At 38.9% G+C, this 21,261-nt stretch overlaps 1 protein-coding gene across 13 annotated transcripts in view; it reads right to left on the reverse strand.

The window, feature by feature from the left end:
• Lmo7 (LIM domain 7) overlaps nucleotides 1–21,261 on the reverse strand; it is a gene marked incomplete at its 5' end in the record, with an annotated part of 191,416 nt that overhangs the window by 86,683 nt on the left and 83,472 nt on the right. For all 13 annotated transcript variants that reach the window (XM_013516569.1, XM_013516572.1, XM_013516566.1 and 10 more), the window contains 1 exon segment: nucleotides 8,969–9,075. In XM_013516569.1, the coding sequence (XP_013372023.1) occupies nucleotides 8,969–9,075 (107 nt within the window).

Raw genomic sequence — 21,261 nt, forward strand, 5'->3', positions numbered from 1 at the left:
TCTGATCTGGTTCATCTAGACCTAGTTGATTACAGCGATAGGGAATATCTGAGATGTTCTGGGCCTTCTAATCTCATTGTTACTTGTTACTCCAAATCCAGCATTCCCTTTGAGGGAATTATTTCAATGCTTCCGTAAGTCTCAAAAGCAAAAATTAAGTTTTTTTTCTCTACTTTTGGTTTTAAGATCAAGGCAGACAAGGAATTTGTTTCGTTTTCTTTACTCACAGTGTTCAGGATCTGTACATGGGTAAATATTAGATATTCATTGGCTACTACTGACAAGACACAAGGCAAACTGTCCACAGATGAGAGCATTCAATGCCCCCAGCCATGCTTCAGACACCCACTCACCTGCATACCCACCCACATGCCCTATTCCTATCACCCCAGCAAGGTTTTGCGTGATTGTCTCTGCTAGAAAGAGAAGTCTCCAGTCCCAGGAACTCACAGCTTATAGCATCTATAGATGTCAGAGTCTTTTAATAAAGAGATTTATTTTCCTGCCACTTTCTTTTTTTGGTACTGGAAGTTGAATTCATGACCTTGTGTTTGCCAGGCAGGTGCTCTGCCACTGAGCTATATTCCAGGCCCATCTCCTGCAACTTTTTTATAAGTAGTATGGAAAGGAGAATGGAAAATATAGGAAAAGAGGACATCAAGCTTTGTTTCTTTATAATCTTGGGTTTTAAATGCCTGGGATAAAAATGCTCCTATTTTTTCCATTAAGACACAAATCAAGCCCCTTTGGTAAGATGAATTCATCACTAAAATCAATAAAGATGTGAGGCTTCAGACGTTTACGTGTGTGTTCTATTCTTGCATATTTTACAGGTGAATACACACAATTATACACAAAACTGAGCAAGAGATAAACAATACCTAGTAGAGATTTTTCCTTCTCAGTAGGAAGCCAAAAGAAGCCTAGCAACATGCCAGCCAAATTGCTTGCCCAGATACAGATTCTTTTGAAGATTATTTCCATATTTCCTTAAAAAGAAAAAATGCAGAACAAAAGCATTTAAAAAAAAAAATCTTGCAGCCATCAATATGATTGTGTAATCAAACAGTGAAATATAGTCACAACTTTGAAAATACTTAGATATTTGATATTCATTTAGAGATTTCTTTCCCAAACTTCCCTAAGCACACAGAGCAAATTCTATTAAACTGACAGTGGTCAATGCAAACAGCTTAATTCAAAGCAAGGCCTCTCCCAGGCTGACTGGTCTCCTGCTTTGTTGTTCTAACAATACATTATAATAACTTTAATAAATGAAAATATTAAAAAAATCTGTTTTACTATCTGCTCCCAGTAGAGAGAAAGTATAAGTCTGAAAGACTTAAATTTCAAAAACAAAAACATGTACCTTATTATCACAATTTAAGTATCCTGTGGTGATTTTCCCCCAGGGTGTATATATCTTCCCCCACCAGATATATATACCTTTAAAGTACCAAAAAAGGAACCCCAAATTCTGCAAATGTTCTTACTAACAACTCCACACCAGTTCTTGAACACTTATAATATGCCAGGTACTATACACCTTATACTATATATGTGACTTCATTTAATCATCACAGCATTCTCAGATGGTGGGGGTATCACCCAAGTGGCACTGTTTGCCAAGTTCCAAGTAGCCACTATATGCACCTACCTTTTATTGCTACAGCCTAAGATTTCAGCACACCAAGGTTTGATGGTTGATGGTTTAGTTCTAAGACGTCTCCCAGAGTCTCATGTGTTGGTGGGTAAGGGGGTCACGGGGGTGCCACACTCATCAGGGAATTCATCCATTGATGAGTTCAGTAGCTGAATGTGCTCTTAGAAGTGGGGGCCTAAGTTGGATTTGGGTCACTCACTGGGGGCATGTTCTAGAAAACAGTATTCTTGTCCTCGGCTCCTCCCTTCTTTGTCTGTTTCCCAGCTGTCACAGGTTAGTAGCTTTCCTCTGCTAGGCTCTCCTTCCATGCCCTCTGCTACCCTGTTTCTGAAGCGCAGCCGCATGACTGTGGACTGCAAGTATGAGCCAAAATAAACCTCTCCTGCTTTAAGCATGTGTGTCAGGTATTTTGTTCCACCAAACGAAAAGTGAGGAAGACAAAAGGCAATCAATCAATCGTCTGCCATAACGCTAAATGTCCAGAGAATCCAATCTATCAAGGGGAGAGAAAGTAGCTCGTCATTCAGCCACTATGAGGCAAGCCAGAGACACCCGATCTCTGGTCTCATCTAAGATGCTTTTGGCTACAGCAAGTGACTCATGTCTACTACCTGTTTTCGGTCTATCTCCCAGGAAGGACACTGAAACTCAGCCTGGGGCTTAGTAGAAACAGTTCATTTGAACTGTTAAGAAATCCTCAAGTTTCCCTGTGTTCATATTCTTCAAATGAGTTTTAATTATGCGGAAGTCAAAGGAACTGTGATGTGGAGTGGGGTGGTAATATTTTGTTATTTAACAGTAGACAAAGGTAACAGGCACTAAGGCAGGTGGGCTGACTTTGGAAAGCTTATTATAAATTTATTAGCAAAATGCCATATAGTAATCTTCGTAATTTCTTTTAAGAAATTTACTGTAGGTCCTTGCTTTTTAAAAATTCTGCTCCTTGCCCTGAGTTTCTACAAGATATTCCAACTACTTCTACACTACATCTTTCCACTCAAAAGTCTGAAGCATACCATTTAGATTTACATCACAAGATGAAACATGAATGATCATGACATAAAGACACAGCAATGTTCTAATATTTCATGTAAATATGCATGTAAATATACATCTTTCAAATGTCCAATAAGCAAATTAGTATATATCACTGCATATGAACGTAAGAATTTATTAAAACTTCTACCAACTAGGTTCAAAGTTTCCATTTTACTTTATTACCCATGAGCAGGAAATAAACACTCTTCATTTAAACTTTACAAGTTTCAGATTACATTCTAATATGCCACATCGTTACTCTAGTGTGATAAGTGAAAGGCAATTGAAACCAAAAGTTCAGCGGTTTGCCAGATCTGATTTGTATATGAGTGATGAGGATAAAAAGAGGAAGGGTTAGCAATAAAGGAAAACAGCTTCTCCTTATCTTCAAAGTCTGATTTTCAAATATCCAGGAAGTCTTCATAATTAAAATCTAATTTCAAGCAAACATTTACACCTGCAGAGCCAGGCACCAAGATGATACATGCCCCCTTCCCTCACACAGTTTCAAGTCTTATAAATAGTTATACATAGATGGGGAGGCAAAAAAAAAAAAAAACTGCTTTGAAAGCTCAGATGAAAAAAATCTATGTCACCTTCAATTAAAAGTTTTCTGATTAAAAAGATAAAATGACTTCACACTGTCTGTCCAGAGATCCCTGTGCACTTACCTTTATACAATGTATTCCAGCTGTGAACTCATGGGGACCTGTCCCCAGTTATCATGTGAATCCCTGTTAAGGGCAAATCTCCTCCTTGTCTGTGGATGTGTAAGGCAGGGGCTTGGCAAGTTGCTAAGTTGCCCTGGCTTGGCTTGGACTCATGATCCTCCTGCCTCAGCCTCTCAGAGGGCTGAGATTACACACATGGGCCATCATGCCAGGGTAGTACTTGTAACTGAAGGTACTAAATCAATGCTTCTTATATGACACATAGGTGAATGATTTCTCTAAGACTTTAAGTGTCATTTTCCACCACAGCTCCAGAAATAGATTCAAACATATATACCTGGATATCTCTACCCTCAACAGATAATCACTTAAATCAGACCAGAACAGAACATGAAAAACAGAGAAAAACAATGCTTAGTACTTGTAATTACTATCGAAGTTTATATTTCAAAAAACAGCTAAGGGAACTAGAGATATATATGATAGAGCCATGTACACTATTCATTCTATTGGAGTCATTTACTAGGCAGCCATACAAGCAATAATTGGAAAGACAGAAGGGTATCTTCCCCAAAAGTATCTCTTTGGTTTAATCCTCTGAAGGGTCTTGTTATAAAACAAATGCTATTGGATAAAAAAAAAAAAAATGTACTGTAATCCTTTCATAAGTTGACTCATAGCAATAGCTAATCAGATTAGACATCAAGTGAAACTCTTTGAAGCAGTTAATATCAGAGAGGTTACTTCTGAAGATAAAGACCCTGGCCAGGTTCAGTATGAATCACAGCCGGCAGGCCGACAGAATCAAGTCCTGCTGCTTACTGGATGTGAAAGAGCATAGAAATTAGAAAAGAGAGTTGCCATGCAGAAACTTGTGTATCTGAGAAATAGATTAAAAACGCAAAATGGAGAAGAGACAAACACAAATAATACTTTAATTCTGCTCTAGCTTATCCCAGCATCAAACTGCCTTAAATTCTACAGCTTTTCTCTGCAACTAGTACTCTTAGGTAGTCAAACTTTGCAGTTAATGAGTACTTACAATTTGACTACACATTTTTGCTGCTGACTTTAAACAAAGCCTTGGACATTCAGAAGAATTAACATCCCCTTCCCAATAAGTATCTAATATCAAAGAATGGCAGAATACAGTGACTGACACAGTACAATGAGCTTCCTTTTTGTTTTTGTTTCCTAGTAAGTTGGTAGGAAGAGAACATTTAAAAATAGTAACATGAATTGACAGGTGGAAGTCACCATGCTCAAGTTGCAGATCTAAGTTTAGATATCATTAAGCTTGCTTTAAAAAAAAGATTAAGATGTTGAAAACCCCACTTGAAAGATATACTTGCAAAAAAGGAAGTAAAACCAAGTTTAAATTAGAAAAGGGTGGAAATTAAAGAATTCAAAATTATGTTTTTCTTACATGAATAAGTCTTAAATAAATACACACACATATCTGAAGCAGATTGGCAGATTGTTAAATCAGGGCACCATCTGGGACCCTGACTCCTAAGAAATGACTATAGTACTGCCATAAAATCAAGAACCCTGCTGAAGTTGTGGAGAGCATACAACACCCTTAAAATATCATTTTGAGTTTCCATTATGTTAACAATGGAAGATGTTAATATTAATTTTGCTTTCAACCATTGTCCCTTTGGCACTCAGCGTGTTTAAAAATAAGATTTTATTCCTGTACCTCACTTTAACACATTAAAAAAAAACCCTCAGGCAATACCAGTGTTTACTTAAAATTACATTTTATACCTAAAACATTAATAACCAATGACAGAGTAAGTTTCCACAAGAAAACAATTTCTTTACATTACCGAAACACTGTGTTCAAAAGCATTACCCTCCTGTAATCATATTATGAACAGATGCATCTGAAGAAGTGCTAAAAACTGGGTTGGAATGGTAAGGGGGTGGAAAGAAAAAAACATGTTTACAATCTGTTCAAATTCTCCCTTAAAATGTTTTGAAATAAATTGGTTACAGCAATAGTTTCAATACAGGTCTTAGTTTCTAAGTCAAGTTACTGCACATATATAATTAAAACCTTAATATTAAGCCCTGCTTTCTGCCAACTCTGAGTTCTCCAATACAGGATCTCTGGGCTATGCTTTGGAGTTGCTTTTCACAATTAGCAAATGTTATATTTTTCTTAAAAACCAGATGCCATTACAAAGATCATAATGCTTGCTATCAGCTCCCTGGTGTGCTATCACATTTCATGTACTTATTCTCCTACATGCCTTTTATAAAAGGTGTGCAGATTGTGTGTGTTAAATTTAGTACAGATATATGGTAAATTGTTGTTACAATGATCCAAGCTTGATGTTATGCCTCAGACTGGGGTAGACATTCATCTATCATTTATGGAGATTAATCATAAATTTGCTTATGAGCCTATTGGAAAGAAAAAAGTAAAGACTGCTCCTACCCACTAAATCAGGAGAGGTCAAAGTTAAAAACAGCAGCTGACTCAAGTAGATGCAATACCAAAATGAATGGCATCATTCAAATATATCTGGAAAAGTTCAAACTACTACTTCCTGAAACTTAGCACAACTCATTTAGAAAATTACCCATGTGAGTATGTATAATTTCAGAAGTATAAACAGTACTCTAGTTCTGGCTCACCAGTGACAAATTTACAAATTAGATTGTAAATGTCAAATTGCTGGAAAACAGTTGTAGTTTGGGTCTGGACTACTGAACTTATTTGCTACCAATAACTCTTTCATTGTCTCTACTCCAGAAGTTCATTCTCAGCACACACAACTCTCAGGCTCTGTACACTCAATGTACGTTTATCCCCTCACAAAACCACCTCATGTTGGCCAACATAGAAGATATTAACTGTCCCTTCTGTTTGCTTTCAGTATGTCATGGTTACACTGTGCTTACAGTGAGGCCAGCAACAGGGCTATGCACTGTTAGATACACCCTGGGTAGCTGAGTACGACTGAGCACCTAAAATACTCAAATGACTTGCCACATTTTTGCTAAATTAAATGTATATAGATGAGCAAAATAATCTCAAAGTACTTACTTCCATTATTACATTCTCAAACAAATTACAATGAGACTTTCAATTGAATAAACAAATTAACAAGGAAATGTAGACATTATTACACGACAGTAAATAAATTATACTGCAGCAGTGTGTCAAAAGACTGTCACACAGACAGTAACCTTCCTTTCTACTCAGCTGTTCTGATGGCAAGGAGGGAATGAGCAAGGAATTCTCAGTCTGTGCCAGAATTTCTCAACTCCAGCATTATTATTTTTTAGTAGAAAAATTTTGCATCGTGAGGACGGTCCTGTGCATTTAAGGGTATTTAGCACCATTCCTGACCCACTGGATCCCTGTGGCACCCCCACCCCAGTATTGCAACCAAAAATGTCTCCAGACATGGCCAAATGTCCTCAGAGGTGCAAGACTGCCTCCAGTTGAGAACCACTGATCTAACCAACATCAAGTCTTTAATCTTCGATAATGATAGGATAAGTTTTTCAACTTACAGGAGCCTCCACATTACATAAGAGCAAAACTAGAAACTAAGGAGAGCATTACTATTTAGTAAGTAACTATCTGCTTTCCCTTAAGTCTGCTTCCTTTAAAAAAAAAAAAATGCTATCTCAGTGTTTAAGAGCTGGGCCAATGTTTTTAAAGCAGTCATTTGCCAGCTCCCTTGGGTCTTATCTGGGAGGCTCTGGAGCACCCAAACCCTTCATTCTTGGTCTAACAAGACACACTTATTAGGGGAAAAGCTCCCAAGCAAAGCTGAAGTCGTCACTTGGGCATGCTCACTGGAAAGACTGAGGCACACCTTGCTTTGATAGACTTGTGGTTTCCACTTAAACAAGTTGTTCTGCATACTTCCTACTACTGCTGTAACTACGTGACCTCCTGGTTTCACTTTGTCAGTCGTGCAATTTTACTAACGGCTGAACCCTGATACTGAGTTTTCTTAACCATTTTAGACCCAACGGCTCCTAAAGCAGGCTCCAAGCCAGCTTTGTACGTGCACCCTTGGAATAAGAAGCCAACAAACAAGTTTCACCTAAGCTGTAGCCGACTCAACTATAGGGTGCACAGTTTCAAAGCAATATGATTTTAGAGGGAAGCACATTCACCCTTACTAGGCATCAACAACTTAAGAAAAAGAAGACTTTCAAAGTCTAAAGTGTCTTTGATCATCAGAATATGTTGATTAGGAAAAATAGATTTCAATTTTATTTTTCATGAAAACTAAACCCACCCTCTTGTACTACAAAAGTAAATACTTTGGTGATGAAACTTAGGATCACTCAACCACAAGTCAATCAGAAATGCTGACAGACTCTTCCCTGCCATGCACATATCACTGCTGTAGATTAAGAAAAACCTTCACTAGAACTATACAGGTAGGTTCGAAATAGCTAGCTCATTTTCTAAAATACTTATTGTTAGACTTTTAAAAAACTAATGCAAACTTAAATTTCAGGTTGTACTCTATTAAAAGACAATGTATACTCAGATATTTATTATTTTTTCATAAAACAATGGTCATATGTGTTATTAGAGTCAATTTTTAATAACTGAAGTTATTACCAGAGATATTAACCACATAAACTAAATCTTTGCGTGAACTGGAAAATACCAGTTTTCCCATTTCTATTTTTTGCACAGACAGAATAAAGTATATATTTTCTTACTTGGAAAAATGTTAATTAGATGTTAAAACCCTATAAGGAGGCTGTCATTATTATAAAATTGAATCATTTTGCTGCCACATTTATCTGGTAATTTGACTTCATTACTGATTTCCTGAAAGCAAATTAGACTTACAGAGAAAAAAAGTCTCATAAAAGTTTAAAACCTTATTTCCTGAAACCATACACTCACACATGAATATACCATTTTCCTCTTAAAATCCATCAGCATACCTCTTCCCATTCCTACTTTTGCTTTCTTGTCCAAATATCAAAGTAGTTAAAAAAAAAAAAAAAATCTCATTTTTTAAAAAGCAATCACAACTGGCAAGGTCATGAGCATTACATGCTGTCCCAGGCACTTCTGTATTCCAAATATTAGCAAGATCTCTTTTACCACTGTGTTACTCTAATTTTTTTGTTAACAATTATGTTTTGGGGGCCAGGGATATAGCTCAATGGCACGGCACCTGCCTGGCAAGTACGAGGCCCTGAGTTCGATTCCCAGTACCCAAAAAAAAAGTCTTAACTACATGTACAGTAAAACTTACTTTTACATAATTATTTTCTGTCTGTAAACTGCAATATACTTTGTAAGTACAAAGGCTATCCTTACCATTAGCAAGCAAACACTACCATACTGGACAAGCATTAAAATATAAACTATCATTTTGTTCAGCCCAGAGATTTAACAGCATGACACATTATAGATTATAGACAGTTTCACATTCACAGACTTCAAGCCATTTTTTAAATAGTCTATTTTGGAATGAGAACAGAGGAAGAATAGAGATGAATGGTTTTTCAGTAATCACAAACTCTCAGCACTTATTTTCACTTAAGCTGAAAGCCTGGAGTTTAAATATATACATAACAAACCAGTGAAACTTACTTGACAGTGACCCGATTCGATAAATCCTGTAGGTCCCCAGGATGGAAAAGCTGGGCTTCTTTCAATCCAATCTGTTCACAAGCTTTCAAAAAAACGTTTACATTATCCTGGAAAAAGAATTGGAAAGTGGTTGCTTAGCCAAGCTCACTCTCAAAGGTTAAAAAATTTTATGATATAACTTCCTAGATTCAAAGTCCAATTACAGCCAGCAAAAGAGGTGGCAACAAGACCAATGCGTATGCATATTTAAAAAAAAATACATGGGCACACAGAGCTTCTCAGTCTCCAGAGCATAAAAGGCAGTGCTATCTTGTGCCCAAGCATATACTGTTTCTGTGATCTTTGTGACTGGCACGTTAAACATTACCTGTTATAGGACAAGCGCCCAGCCACTGAGCAGTAATCTACACTTTGATGTCAGCTCTGCTCTGCAAACAAACGCCCTCTTCCCAGCTTCGCACGACAAGCCTCACCTCTCCTCTTTAAAAATAACTCCAGCTACTGACATTCACCCACCCAGAAACTGTTGGCAGGGAAGAAATAAGAGGAGGAACATTCTGTTTCTATGATTACAAATTACAGAACGACTGTGGAATACCACACCTGAAATCTGGGTTTGGTTGCTGAGCCAGCTCTTGACAGACAGGGAAACCATACTATAGGACCACGGGGAAGCCTGGTGCTCATTGGCTACGCCACACGGTTTAGGAGTGGCACATTACTCACTCCCTGCACCTGTCTCATGGGCTGCTCCCCCCACAACCAAAAAAAAAGAAAAGGAAAAATCTACCCTCCTCCTCCAAAGCTGCCCTTGTATCTAATTTCAAAACGCCAATTCTCCATTTACCAACCAAGGCTTTTTAACATAAACTCTGCACAAACAGGGACCACAATATATCCTATTTTACAGTCTGCTGCACTCCAACCACACACATTTGGTTACCATAATTAGTTTAGGCTTCATCTTTGCTACTTTTAAAAAGGAAAGAAGAATGTACCTGATGGGACTGAGTTTTTGATGATCCTCTGGGGACTATTTATTTTGCGCAGTGAGGCTCTCTGGCAAGGGAATGTCCTTCTTACATGACTGTCCACCTAAGCACACTGGCAACCCCACCTGAGGTGTGAGCATCCTGAGACTTCACCTCCCCGCAACGGGCCAACTTTCACGGGCCAGAAGACAACCTGCCCCTTGGAGAAAACACTCACTCTTTCCCGCATGTGGAAGCTCATCTCACAGGAAGAGAAGGTGAGGTGCATTGCCAAAGGGACTGGGAATGATTAGAAAGGGAGAGAGAAATGAAGGGGCAAAGTGGACTGCTTAGGTTCCTGGAGAGTGAGGGGACTTAGGGAAAGTGCAAGAGAAGATATGACAGAGAAAAGCAACACTGACTACTAGCTAGGGAGAAAGGACATTTTAAAAAATCACTATTTGTGGAAGGGAGAGATTGTTCCAGGGTGCTGTCAGTAAAAGGCAGAGTAGATTACCCAGTTAGAAGCTGAAATCCACAAATCGTTTTAAACAAGATTTCCTCAAAGCTTAAAGAAACCAAAAGTTGAGCAGCTTAACAAGGGACACTTAATGTGATTTTATGCAGAAAAGGGAGAAATAATTTACTGGCAAAATCCCAGGAGAAATAAGAGGATAATTTTATTGTTAAGTTCATAATTTCTAAAACCTACTATTTGTATTTGCCAGATGATATAAATGCATGCTTCTAAAAACTTGCCCTCTAAGGAACAAAAAAAAAAAGACTTGGGATAACAATTCCAAATTCTATTTTGTCTTTTTTGAGATAGGGTCTCGCTATGCAGTTCAAGTGTTGGGATTACAGGTGTCCACCACCACGCCAGGCCTAACAATTCCAAATTCTAGAGGAAGCAAATTTCTCATCAAAAAAATGAAAAGTAAAGCAGCAGAAGTCTTCCCACCAACTCAGTTTGGTTCTGAATGTTTAAAGTATTACAAAGTATTGAGCTAGAGGTGTAACTCAGTGTTAAAAGACTTGCCTAGCATCTTGAGGTCCTGGGTTCAACTTCCATCATCACAAAAGCTAAAGTATTATAAAATATTAAAACAAAATCAAACTCAAAACGGTAACTTTGAGTTTAAAACTTATAGAACTGAGTGTCAAAACAAGTCTTCACATATTTTATAAAATATAATAACATTTATCTAGTTAACTATATGCACAGGTTGATAAGGATAGAACCACACATTCTCAAAATTTATCTGAGTATTTAGAGAGAAAATACTTAAAATCTAAAGTGATTGTAACTTAATTAGAATAAAGGTGAAGAAAAAATAAGTATAATTCAACTTTAGTCTTAGGTAAAACCTTTATCTTAACCAAACGCAGAATATCTTTAACACAGTTCAATGCATTGTTGTAAAGCAGAAAGACTTTGGAAATGAAGCCACACATGGGCTATGTGGCAGGAACGGGTTGTACTAAGATTGGAACTGTGATCTGCATCATGCTTACTGGATTTGAGCCCACTGGAAATTTATTTCTTTGCAGTTTCAAAGAACCCAGGCACAGAGTTGCCTCGAGGAATATATAAAATTATAGAATAAAATTTTCATGTCTGCTGAAACATCAAGAAGACACACCCTGTTCAGCATAATAAAAACACTTAGTACTCATTTAATAGAATCATTTTACTTGAAATGACCAAAAAAAAAAAAAAAAAAGGACAAACTGAAGCAGTTTTATCTAATTAAAGTGGTAGCTGGACTCCAAGTTAGCCCTACCACTAACCAACTATGCCCTTTGGAAAGATTGGTTAACCCTCCGGCCCCACTTTCCTCATTTGTACACTGTGCAGTATATGATCAGTAATCCACTGCCAATGGCAAACACCTCTCCGCAAAGTAAAGGAGGCTATCTCTGGCCCAATCCATCACACAAACATTTCATAGCTCAACTTCCACAAAATACTTCATGTCAAAAGCCTGCATTAAACATGTGCAATCCCAATACTTTCAGACCAAAAGTGGCTTCTCAAAAAAAAATTTTTAGTGACAAAACTTAAAGGTATCTACCAACCCTTTTCACTCCAAGACTTTGCGACTATAGTAGAGGTAGATTATATACAAACAGAAAAAGCAGATGGCTTAAGATTTCCATATTCTCTCTAACCTCCTTTCCATTGATTAACAAACTTACATGCTTACTAAAAACTAAGATAGGATGAGGAAGTCAAAAAAATCTACAAAAGTTCTCAGGTTTGTTCACTTTAGTATATCTATTAAATTTCCATACTACATAACAAATTATTCCAAAACTTAGATGCTTAAGGTAATAGATGTTGACATTACATTTTGGAGTGTGAGAAACATGAAAGTGGCCTTCACTGGATGGCTCTGACTTGAGGGATTCTCATCGGGCTGTGGTCAGGATGTCAATCCACAGTGCAGTCATCTGAAGACTTTCCTAGACCTGGGAGTTATCCCCCAAGGTAGCTCACTTATATAGTCATCAAATCATGGCTGGTTGTCTCCAAGAAGCCTCACTTCATTACCAAATGGACATCTCCGTAGGATTACTTGATAAAGCCAGCAATCCAAGAGAGAGCAAGATGGAAGCATACTGTAGCTCTTACAGTCACGTTCCATCATTTCCTCAATATCCAATTGGTTAAAAGGTCAGCTCAGTCCAGTGTAGGGAACACTACACAAGAACACGAATACCAGGTAACAAACATGGGAACATACTCGAGAGTTAGCTACCACCTTTCACTCTGAACCCCAATGATCCGTATCTCATCCACATACAAAATTCACTAACTTCTACTCAAACCCCAGAATTCTCAGAGCCTTACAAGGTCAGATCAAAGTTCAGAATCTCATTATCTAAGTCAGATCCAGGTATACATGGGGTTCCTTGGGTGTAATTTCTTAAGTATGACCCCTGGGTACAGCTCCTCTCAAGATGATTGCTAGTAAACTAAAAAGAAGTTACCTATCCACCACCTGTTCTCAACATACAATCGTGGGGCCAGGTGTATCATAATCAGGACAGACACTCCAGGCCAGAGTCAGGAGAAATGAAAGGCATGTAGGAGTTACAGGTCCACAGAAATTTTGGAAATGTGCAAGGCTGGCATTTCCTTCATTAGAACTCAAGGCTAGAAAATACTTCTTCATACTTTTTGACTCTATCCTCTATAATCTTCATCCCACCCTAAAAAAGTCTTCACTTTTCCTTGAAAAGAAACCCATGTTTACAGATGTGTAGCTTTCTCAGTCTGCTTCCTTTATTTTTAATTTTTATCAGTACACATTCACGGTACATAATGACTGCACTCATCGTGGGGATCTGGTACATGTACAAAACACATCTTTATCCTTTTTATGTCCCCTTCTCCTCTCAGTCTACTTCCTTTCCTATCTTTCTGATAAAAGTTTGAGGGGTAAAAGGTCTCTTTTATTTTTTATAATTCTGTCTCAGTCTAAGGTGGCAGTGTTTTTTGCAAATACAATTCTCTCAGAGAAGCCCTAGATCTTCTGTGAATCTTACTGGGTTTCCCTCCAATAGACAAAAGCCACACCTATGACTCTCAGGAGAAGCCCTTCTCTGCCTGAAGCTCCTTAGAAGCCCTGTTACCTGGCTGGACAGACCTTCCAGGCACCACCTTGGATCTTTCTAGGAATTTAAGGAGTTTTACAACCACACCCTCAACTTCATCTTTAGACCTTGTTTTCCTGCCAATGCTCTTATTTTGATCTATGCCTGAAAAGCATTTCTCAATTCTAACAACATAAGGCTGCCAGTTGTCAATACCAGCAATTCCTGTGTTGCTGCCTTCCTCATATTTGCTACAACCAGTGGAGGAATCTAAACAGCACTTCAATGCTCTCAATGACTCCTCACTAGAGGAATGAAATCTCTTTACCAATTACCTGATTAACTGAGTGCAATTGCTTAGTACACAGAAGTGAATATTGGAAGGTAAAAATCACTTTAGAAGCTGGCTACTGCCGTGTTTTTACAATAAAGAGACAGAACTGTCATTAATTTGGAATGAAAAGTATTTAGAGATAAGTTACAGATGTCCATGTAAAGATGTCCAACTAGCAGTAAATTAGGTTCAAAACTCATTAGCAATATCTGATCTTAAAATAAGGCTTGAGGAGTCTTGAGTCTTGAGGAGTCTACTGCACATCGTAGTAGTTGAAATTAAGGTTGTGGATGAGCCCTTTTAGCAAAACAGAGGAAATGAAGCATTCACAATCAACTACAATATTTAAGGGCAGTTTAAAAAAAAGGGAAGGAAGAAATCTAGTGTACAGAGAGAAATCAGAGGTAAAAAGAGATACAGCATTATGGAACACAAAAGAAAAGAGTGTTTCAAAAAAAGAGAAAGTCCAGCTGGGCAAAGTGCGACATGCCTGTGATCTCAACTAGTTGAGAGGCTGAAAATGAAGGATCATAAGTTTGGGGGTTTTTTTTGTTCTTGGTTTTGTTTTTTGGTGCCAGGAATCAAACTCAGGACCTCATGCTTGCCAGGAATAGGGTCACAAGTTTGAACCCACCCAAAACAACTTGGTCTCTTAGTACCTTGTCTCAAACAAAAAGGGCTGGAGACACAGTAACACAAGGTAAAGGCTCTGGCTTCAGTGTCTAGTACCAGAGGAGGAAGAAGAGGTTTTTCGAAAGAGGTTGGGGGACAGGAAGCAGAAAGTCAGGTGCTACAAAGAGCAGCAGTCAGGGAAGGATGAAAACTACCAAAGAATCTGACAGATCAAATGAAGTATCCTTAGTGATCATAACTCTAGGGAGCTAATAAGTAACAGTGAAGATCAGGTACTGGCAATGATACCCCAAAACTGAAATATCTCCTCCTATGTCTCTGTTAGCCAGCCTCATACTCAAGCCTCCCACCACCCCATTTACCTTCCATAAGCACTCATCCAGTAATATATTCCCGTCTCAGTTCAATCCATTTTTTTGCTCAACTATCAGAGATGGAAGTGGTTGGGAAGAGTGTCCAAGGTCCAAAGTTGATGAGTAAAGTATGCCTTGCAGACTAGCAAGGCACAGCTGTGGGTGTGTCTGTGGATAATTGCCATGCAGGCCAGCAAACTGAGGGGAAAGACCCACCCTGATGTGCACGTAGCAACCAACAGGCTTATAGCTTGGATGCAATAAAAAAGAGAAAGTAGAAGAAAGTTTGCCCATTATTTGAAGAACTCCAGTTTTCTCGAGTGGGTGCAACCTTTGCTGGCAGAGCGTGTGGACACTGGCCTCCAGCTTCTTCAGCTTCCTAGTGCGGACTCACACTGGCGACTCTCCAGGGGGCTTCCAGGCCTTTAACTTAGGACTGTTGCTGCATCTATCATCCCTCTTGTTCGGCAGCTTCCATCTCCTTGGACTGAGCAGCTACTGGAACTTCCCACTCTCTAGCACTGCAGATGGCCACTGTGGATTCTTCTGTTTCTGATTCTGCAGACAGCCACTGTGGACTTTATCACCTCTCTTCCTGTACTCTACCTAATAAACCCCCTGGCATATACATTCTCCTGACTCTGTTCCCCTAGAGAACCCTAATAATACCATTAGTCATACCTAATTTAGCACTCATCAGTCAACATATGGGGTCTTTCTTTACTTTGTGATTTTACTATTTTCCTCTCTACCCCACATACCCACATTCACTCCCATGCTTCTCCATTAAAAGGCACATTCCCCCTTGGAACAGAACCTGAATATCTGAAAAGATTCTCAAACAAGCACATGTAGATGTACTTTGATAGCCGCACTATTTACAACAGTCAAAAGGTACAAAAGGTTTAAATGTTGATCAACCAATCAATGGAAAACAAGTTGTATAGCACTAGGAATATTATTTGCCCACTTAAAAGGCATGAAATGCTGAAACATGCTATGGTGTGGATGACACTCCAAAACACCATGCAAAGTGAAAGAAGCACAGTTCCTATTCACTGAAATAGCCAAAATGGTTAAGTCCCTAGAGACAGAATGGGAGCTGATAGTGCCAGGAGATGGAGGGAAAAAGAAAGGAGAATAAAAGACACAATGGTCAAGAGGTTTTGAAGTACAGTACTGGAAATGCTTACAACACTGTACATGTACTAACTGCTAGTGAATTACTCACCTAAAATGACTAATTTCATATTATATGAGTTTCACTTAAATAATTTCTAAGGGATGCCTTCTCCAATATGTTTAAAATGTAAATGTTCTTTGTGGGTATAATTTATAGAAATGGCACAATGCTCCAGGTTTTTTTCCCTTACACATCAAAAAATTCATTATGTAAAAGTCTAAAACCTTTTTAAAGTAGGGTGGGGTGTAGCTCAGCGGTTGGCCACATGCCTAGTGTGAGGCCCTGGGTTTGATCCCCAGCACTGAAAAGAAAAGTACTCCACTATGCTATCTGTACTCTCACCCTGCAATAGGTCATTATTTTCAATTTTACCTCAGAAGTGAAAATAAAAGAATCTTTAATGTCAAAATTGCAAGTGCGGTGAATTCCAACAGGTAGAAGGCTTAGCTTGTATCATGGAACTTTAATATAATAATAAATATGGAAATATCCATAGAACCAAATAGACCTATTTCTGAAAAAGTTTCCTGAATGCACAGGATCAAGAACTGCCATAAATAAAAGTGAATTATTTAAGTAGAAAGGATAATCAAGGGAATTATTACAAAAAGAACTAAATAAGATTGAAATCCTAAATTCTGAAAATCAGTGAAGCTATGCTCAGGGATGTACACGAGGGTCTTGCAAAGCTTACCAAAACATCAAGAAAGACTTCACCTAGAAGGTCAATTAACCAAACAGCTGGATCAATCAACCAAATACTTTTCTTGCAACTAGTTTGGTCTGGAATCCTTAGAAAGGACCCATACCTACTTTTAAAAAGATTTTTCCAGAGACAGAGAGACAGAGACAGAGAGGAAGACAGAGACAGAGACAGGAAGACAGACACAATACCTCTGAATCCAAGCACATGATGATGTAAATCAATTTAACCCGAGGCCACGAGACTGGGCTACCTCAATTCTTTTTCCATTATGATACAGCACCAAAGTTCCTGCCTCCTCTAGCCCTAGTATAACAGTGTCAAAAACGTTAGCAGGTATGGGGTAAGCACACAGGAAGCTGTATCTACACAGATGTCTATCATTTGCAACAGAACAATTCAATGACTCCATACCTTAGCATAATGGACAGGCATGGGTCCTGAATTGGCCACATCAAAACACAAGGCGAGGCCATGTGTCTTAGTTACTTTTTTCATTGCTGAGACAGAATACCCAATACTCAAAGTTAAGGGAGGGAAGGTTTATTTGGCTCACAATTTGTAAAGGTTTCAGTCCATGGCTGGCTGGCTCCAAGGCGGGGTGGCATGGCAGGCAGACATCACAGAGAAGATAGCAAAGGACCTTAGCAGCTTCTTTCTGCCCCTTTATACCCTTATCTAGGATACCTGGATTAGGGCAGTGCCAAACCAATCAGTGGACTGATTTAGGAATCATATACCCTTAATCCCAGCATCATACATTCTAGATTCAGCCACCTCTGAAAAAGCCCCACCTATGACTGCATGAAGCTTTGGGGGAAACACCTAGACATAAGCATAAAACCATACATTCCTCAAATGAGGCTGATGCACCGAGAAGGTGGAGCCTAGGGGCTTGCTACTCAAAGCAAGATGCACAGACCAGCAGTAGCAGCTTTGCTGGGCACCTGTCAGAAATGCACAATCTTGAGCTCTACCCCAGACCTGCTGAATCACATCCTGCACTGAAAAATGATCCCCCAAGTGACTCAAGTTTTTGGAGACAACAAGATGTGTGGCAAATAAAGCGAGGAAAATACTATATAGGACTTACAGCAGTATTTCTCATTAGTGTATACATGAGTCACCTACAGATTATAGAACTCTTACTAGTAGACCATCACCAAAAGTACTTAAATTCCATTCTTATGATGTGATCACAGCGATCAAAGTTATTTTAAAGCAACTCCTAGTAGCAAAGTGAATAAAATATATCCAAATTTGCATTTTAATTAAGAAAGCAGTTGAGCCATGCATTTGATCAGCTGGTACTGCTTTTTTTATGCATTTGTTTGGAGAATTCATCCTCTATCTTATGGCTTGGTTAATAATAAATACAACCTGTCAATTAACACATTGATATTTTATGGCTACACTAGATAGGTAAACACTTGTTAGATATCTAACATTAATAGTTATTTGTAGGGAAAATAAGCAGCTAGACTCATCCCTTTTTTTGAAAAGCTTTCCTTGATTATCTATCTCTAGAGGAAGAAAAAGCAAAAGAGTTGAGGACAAGGAAGGCAATGAAATTCTGCAACACATGAAAACAGAAATAGCGAACAACCAAGAAAGCTCACTGCCAAGCAACATTGAGGGCCCAGAAGATTCTACACGCTAACAATGCAAGCAGCAGGGCGACTGCTATTTTGCCAGCACTGCCTCGCAGAGCAGGAGCCAAAACCACACCAAGCAAGGCAGACTGAGAGCTGGCAAGTCAGGGCAGCAGAAAGCTCAGAGAGGGAGGGCTGAGTACTCTGCACAACGCTAGTTATTGAAATGTTTAATTAACCCAGGTTACAATTAACTATATGGAAGCAATAACAGGCTTTGTCAAGCTGCAGTACAAATGAAGTAACCGTTTTGTTGATTATTCAAATTAAGCCTTACATCGAAAGTCGAAAACTTACCTACTTTTTTTTAAAAGTGCTGAAATTGATGCTTACGAAATTCTGTCCTCAAATTATCCACGTTCCGTGCTCCAAAGTAAAACAAGTAATTGATTTAAGAAAACACATAAATGATGCTAAAATGGACTTTATGAAGCAATAAAGCACATTTAACACATTCAGGAAAACTACATGAGAAAACCAGAGAGCCAGCTGGAAGTTGGAGGGCCACTTGTGGAGATGATGTGCTGGCATCACCAGCCCATGTACAAACTTTCCAGCCCCAGGGACCTGCCACTCCACGAGGACCACTCACTTTTGGTCATTCCTGTGTGACAAAAGTCCAAAGACTCCCTCACTGTAATTCTAAAACACTCATCCTACATCTACCTCCTTACTATTGCAAACTCGATTTTCTGTCTCACCCATGAACCTCTTAGTTACTTAGCTCTCTGACTTCATCTACCCCACAAGCTCACTCATCCTGTCAAGCGACCTTGTTGCTTCAGCATCCCTGGTCCCTCACATGGCATTCTCTGTTCTTGTACTGTTGAACTGGCCCTTCAATGGAATGAACTAGTTTTGCCAGCTTACTGACTATTGAGTTTTACTTTTTGCCAGGTAGCAGACTGAGGCAATTTACATAAACTATCTCACTCAAATTCTCACCAAAAAGCCTGAAAAACCTTATTGTTTCCTTTTTTCACATAGATTAACTGAGGCCCAGGAGGTAATATTACCTGCCCAATCTCATACATTAACTTGTGGAACTGGGATTCCAATACAGTACTATAACTCTTGAGCCTATGCTGCTATACATTCAAACAAATGGCCTCAAAATAGAGCTTTAAAACAACAGTTTGATTATAGTTGCAGAGGTCAGAAGTACACAATTTCCCTGAGCTAAAATCAAGGCTTCCATAGGGCGATGCTCCTGCAGCATTCTAGGAAAGAACCCACACCCTAGCTTTTCCAGCTTCCCAAGGACACCTACATTTCCGGCTCATGATCTCATTTCACCATTGTCAAAACAAGGAGCATCAGGCTGAGTCTTCCTCACACTGCCATCTATTTGGTTCTTCCTCTCAAACCTTCTTATAAGGCCTCCTCTGATTACATTGGGGCCACCTGGATTGCCCCGATACTCTCCAGATCTAAAGGTCAACTGATTAACCAGCTTAATCCCATCTGCAACCTAGTTCTCTCTTCCCTGTAAAACATCCAGTTTTTGTGGATCACAATACAAATGACTTGGAGGGCCATTTTTCTATCAACCACACCTACCAGGGCTCCTTGAAGGCAAGGTCCTGTATACATTATGTCCTCCCTTCCTAGAGTTCAACATGTGTAACACCATGCTTGACTCCACAGGTGGTCAATTATAATGAAGGCTCACTAGTAATGCTGATTTTTTTTATTTACAGTGGTGTTGGGTATTAAACCCAGGACCTCATGCATGCTACCCATGCACTCTACCACTGAATTCTGTACCACTTTTTGAGACAAGATCTCATCAAGCTGCTTAGACAGGCCTGGAACACTCAACCCTCACGCCTCACTCTCCTGCACATGTGGGATTACAGGTATGTACCACCATACCCAGATAATGCTGATCTTACAAAAATGGAGATGAAAGGGTTATTTTGAGAGTTTAATGAGGAAAAATATATTGTAACCTGCAAAAAAAAAAAAAAAAAAAAAAAAAAAAAAAAAAATATATATATATATACTGCTTGCATGGTTACTAAATAGATGTCAAGTAACTTCTATTACAGGAGTGGATACTTTTCATGGTAGCATCTATACAGTATCATATTGTTGACGGAGACATGGACCACACGTACCTACGTAACACTGGTTTCAATATTTCATTTGAGGGTGACCTGTTTAGATGAACCATGGGATAATCAAATTGGATACAGAAATATCTAACTTGAAAATCATATGATCCTGCCAGACAGCACTTCAAATGGAAGGCACTCTACTCCCCGAAGTCGGAGAATCCTCACACAGCCTCACTTGCCTAGCTCTTCCCCTCATTCATTCAGACCCGCAGTCCTCCTGCTGATCCCTCTCTGTCCCTTTTGTCTGGAAAAGTCCCACCTGCCCCTCACCTCCCCACTGCTCACTCACCTCCCACAATTTGCTTAGGTCCTCGATCAAATGTCAGCTCAGACATGAGCTATCCTTCAGCAACTTCTCTAAAAGGCTTCTCATATACCTTTGGTCCTTCTTTATCCGTTATTTCCCTAGTATAATTATTGGAAACAGACAAGGTTTATTTTCATCACTGTAATTACTGGCAGTTGTCAGGATATTACTGCTTTATTGGCTGTGCTCTCACCTCACCCCATGGATAACAGCTTTCTCTGTCTTGTTTGCCGCTCCGTCCTAAGTACCTAGGACAGTGCCTGACACATGAGTGTTCAATAAATATTTCTAGGATGAGAGGAACAGTAATAGGACTAAGACATACCAAGTGATCAGTGCCTTCATATCAGTGTTACACCTTGAATTCTACTTTTTTTTGTCAGCCTCACTTGCTCACTTTTCTATATAACAAAAGGTACCTACAAAAAGACAGTTCA

Source organism: Chinchilla lanigera, unplaced genomic scaffold, assembly GCF_000276665.1.
Source record: "Chinchilla lanigera isolate Chin_1 unplaced genomic scaffold, ChiLan1.0 scaffold00003, whole genome shotgun sequence".
Taxonomy (NCBI): Eukaryota; Metazoa; Chordata; class Mammalia; order Rodentia; family Chinchillidae; genus Chinchilla; species Chinchilla lanigera.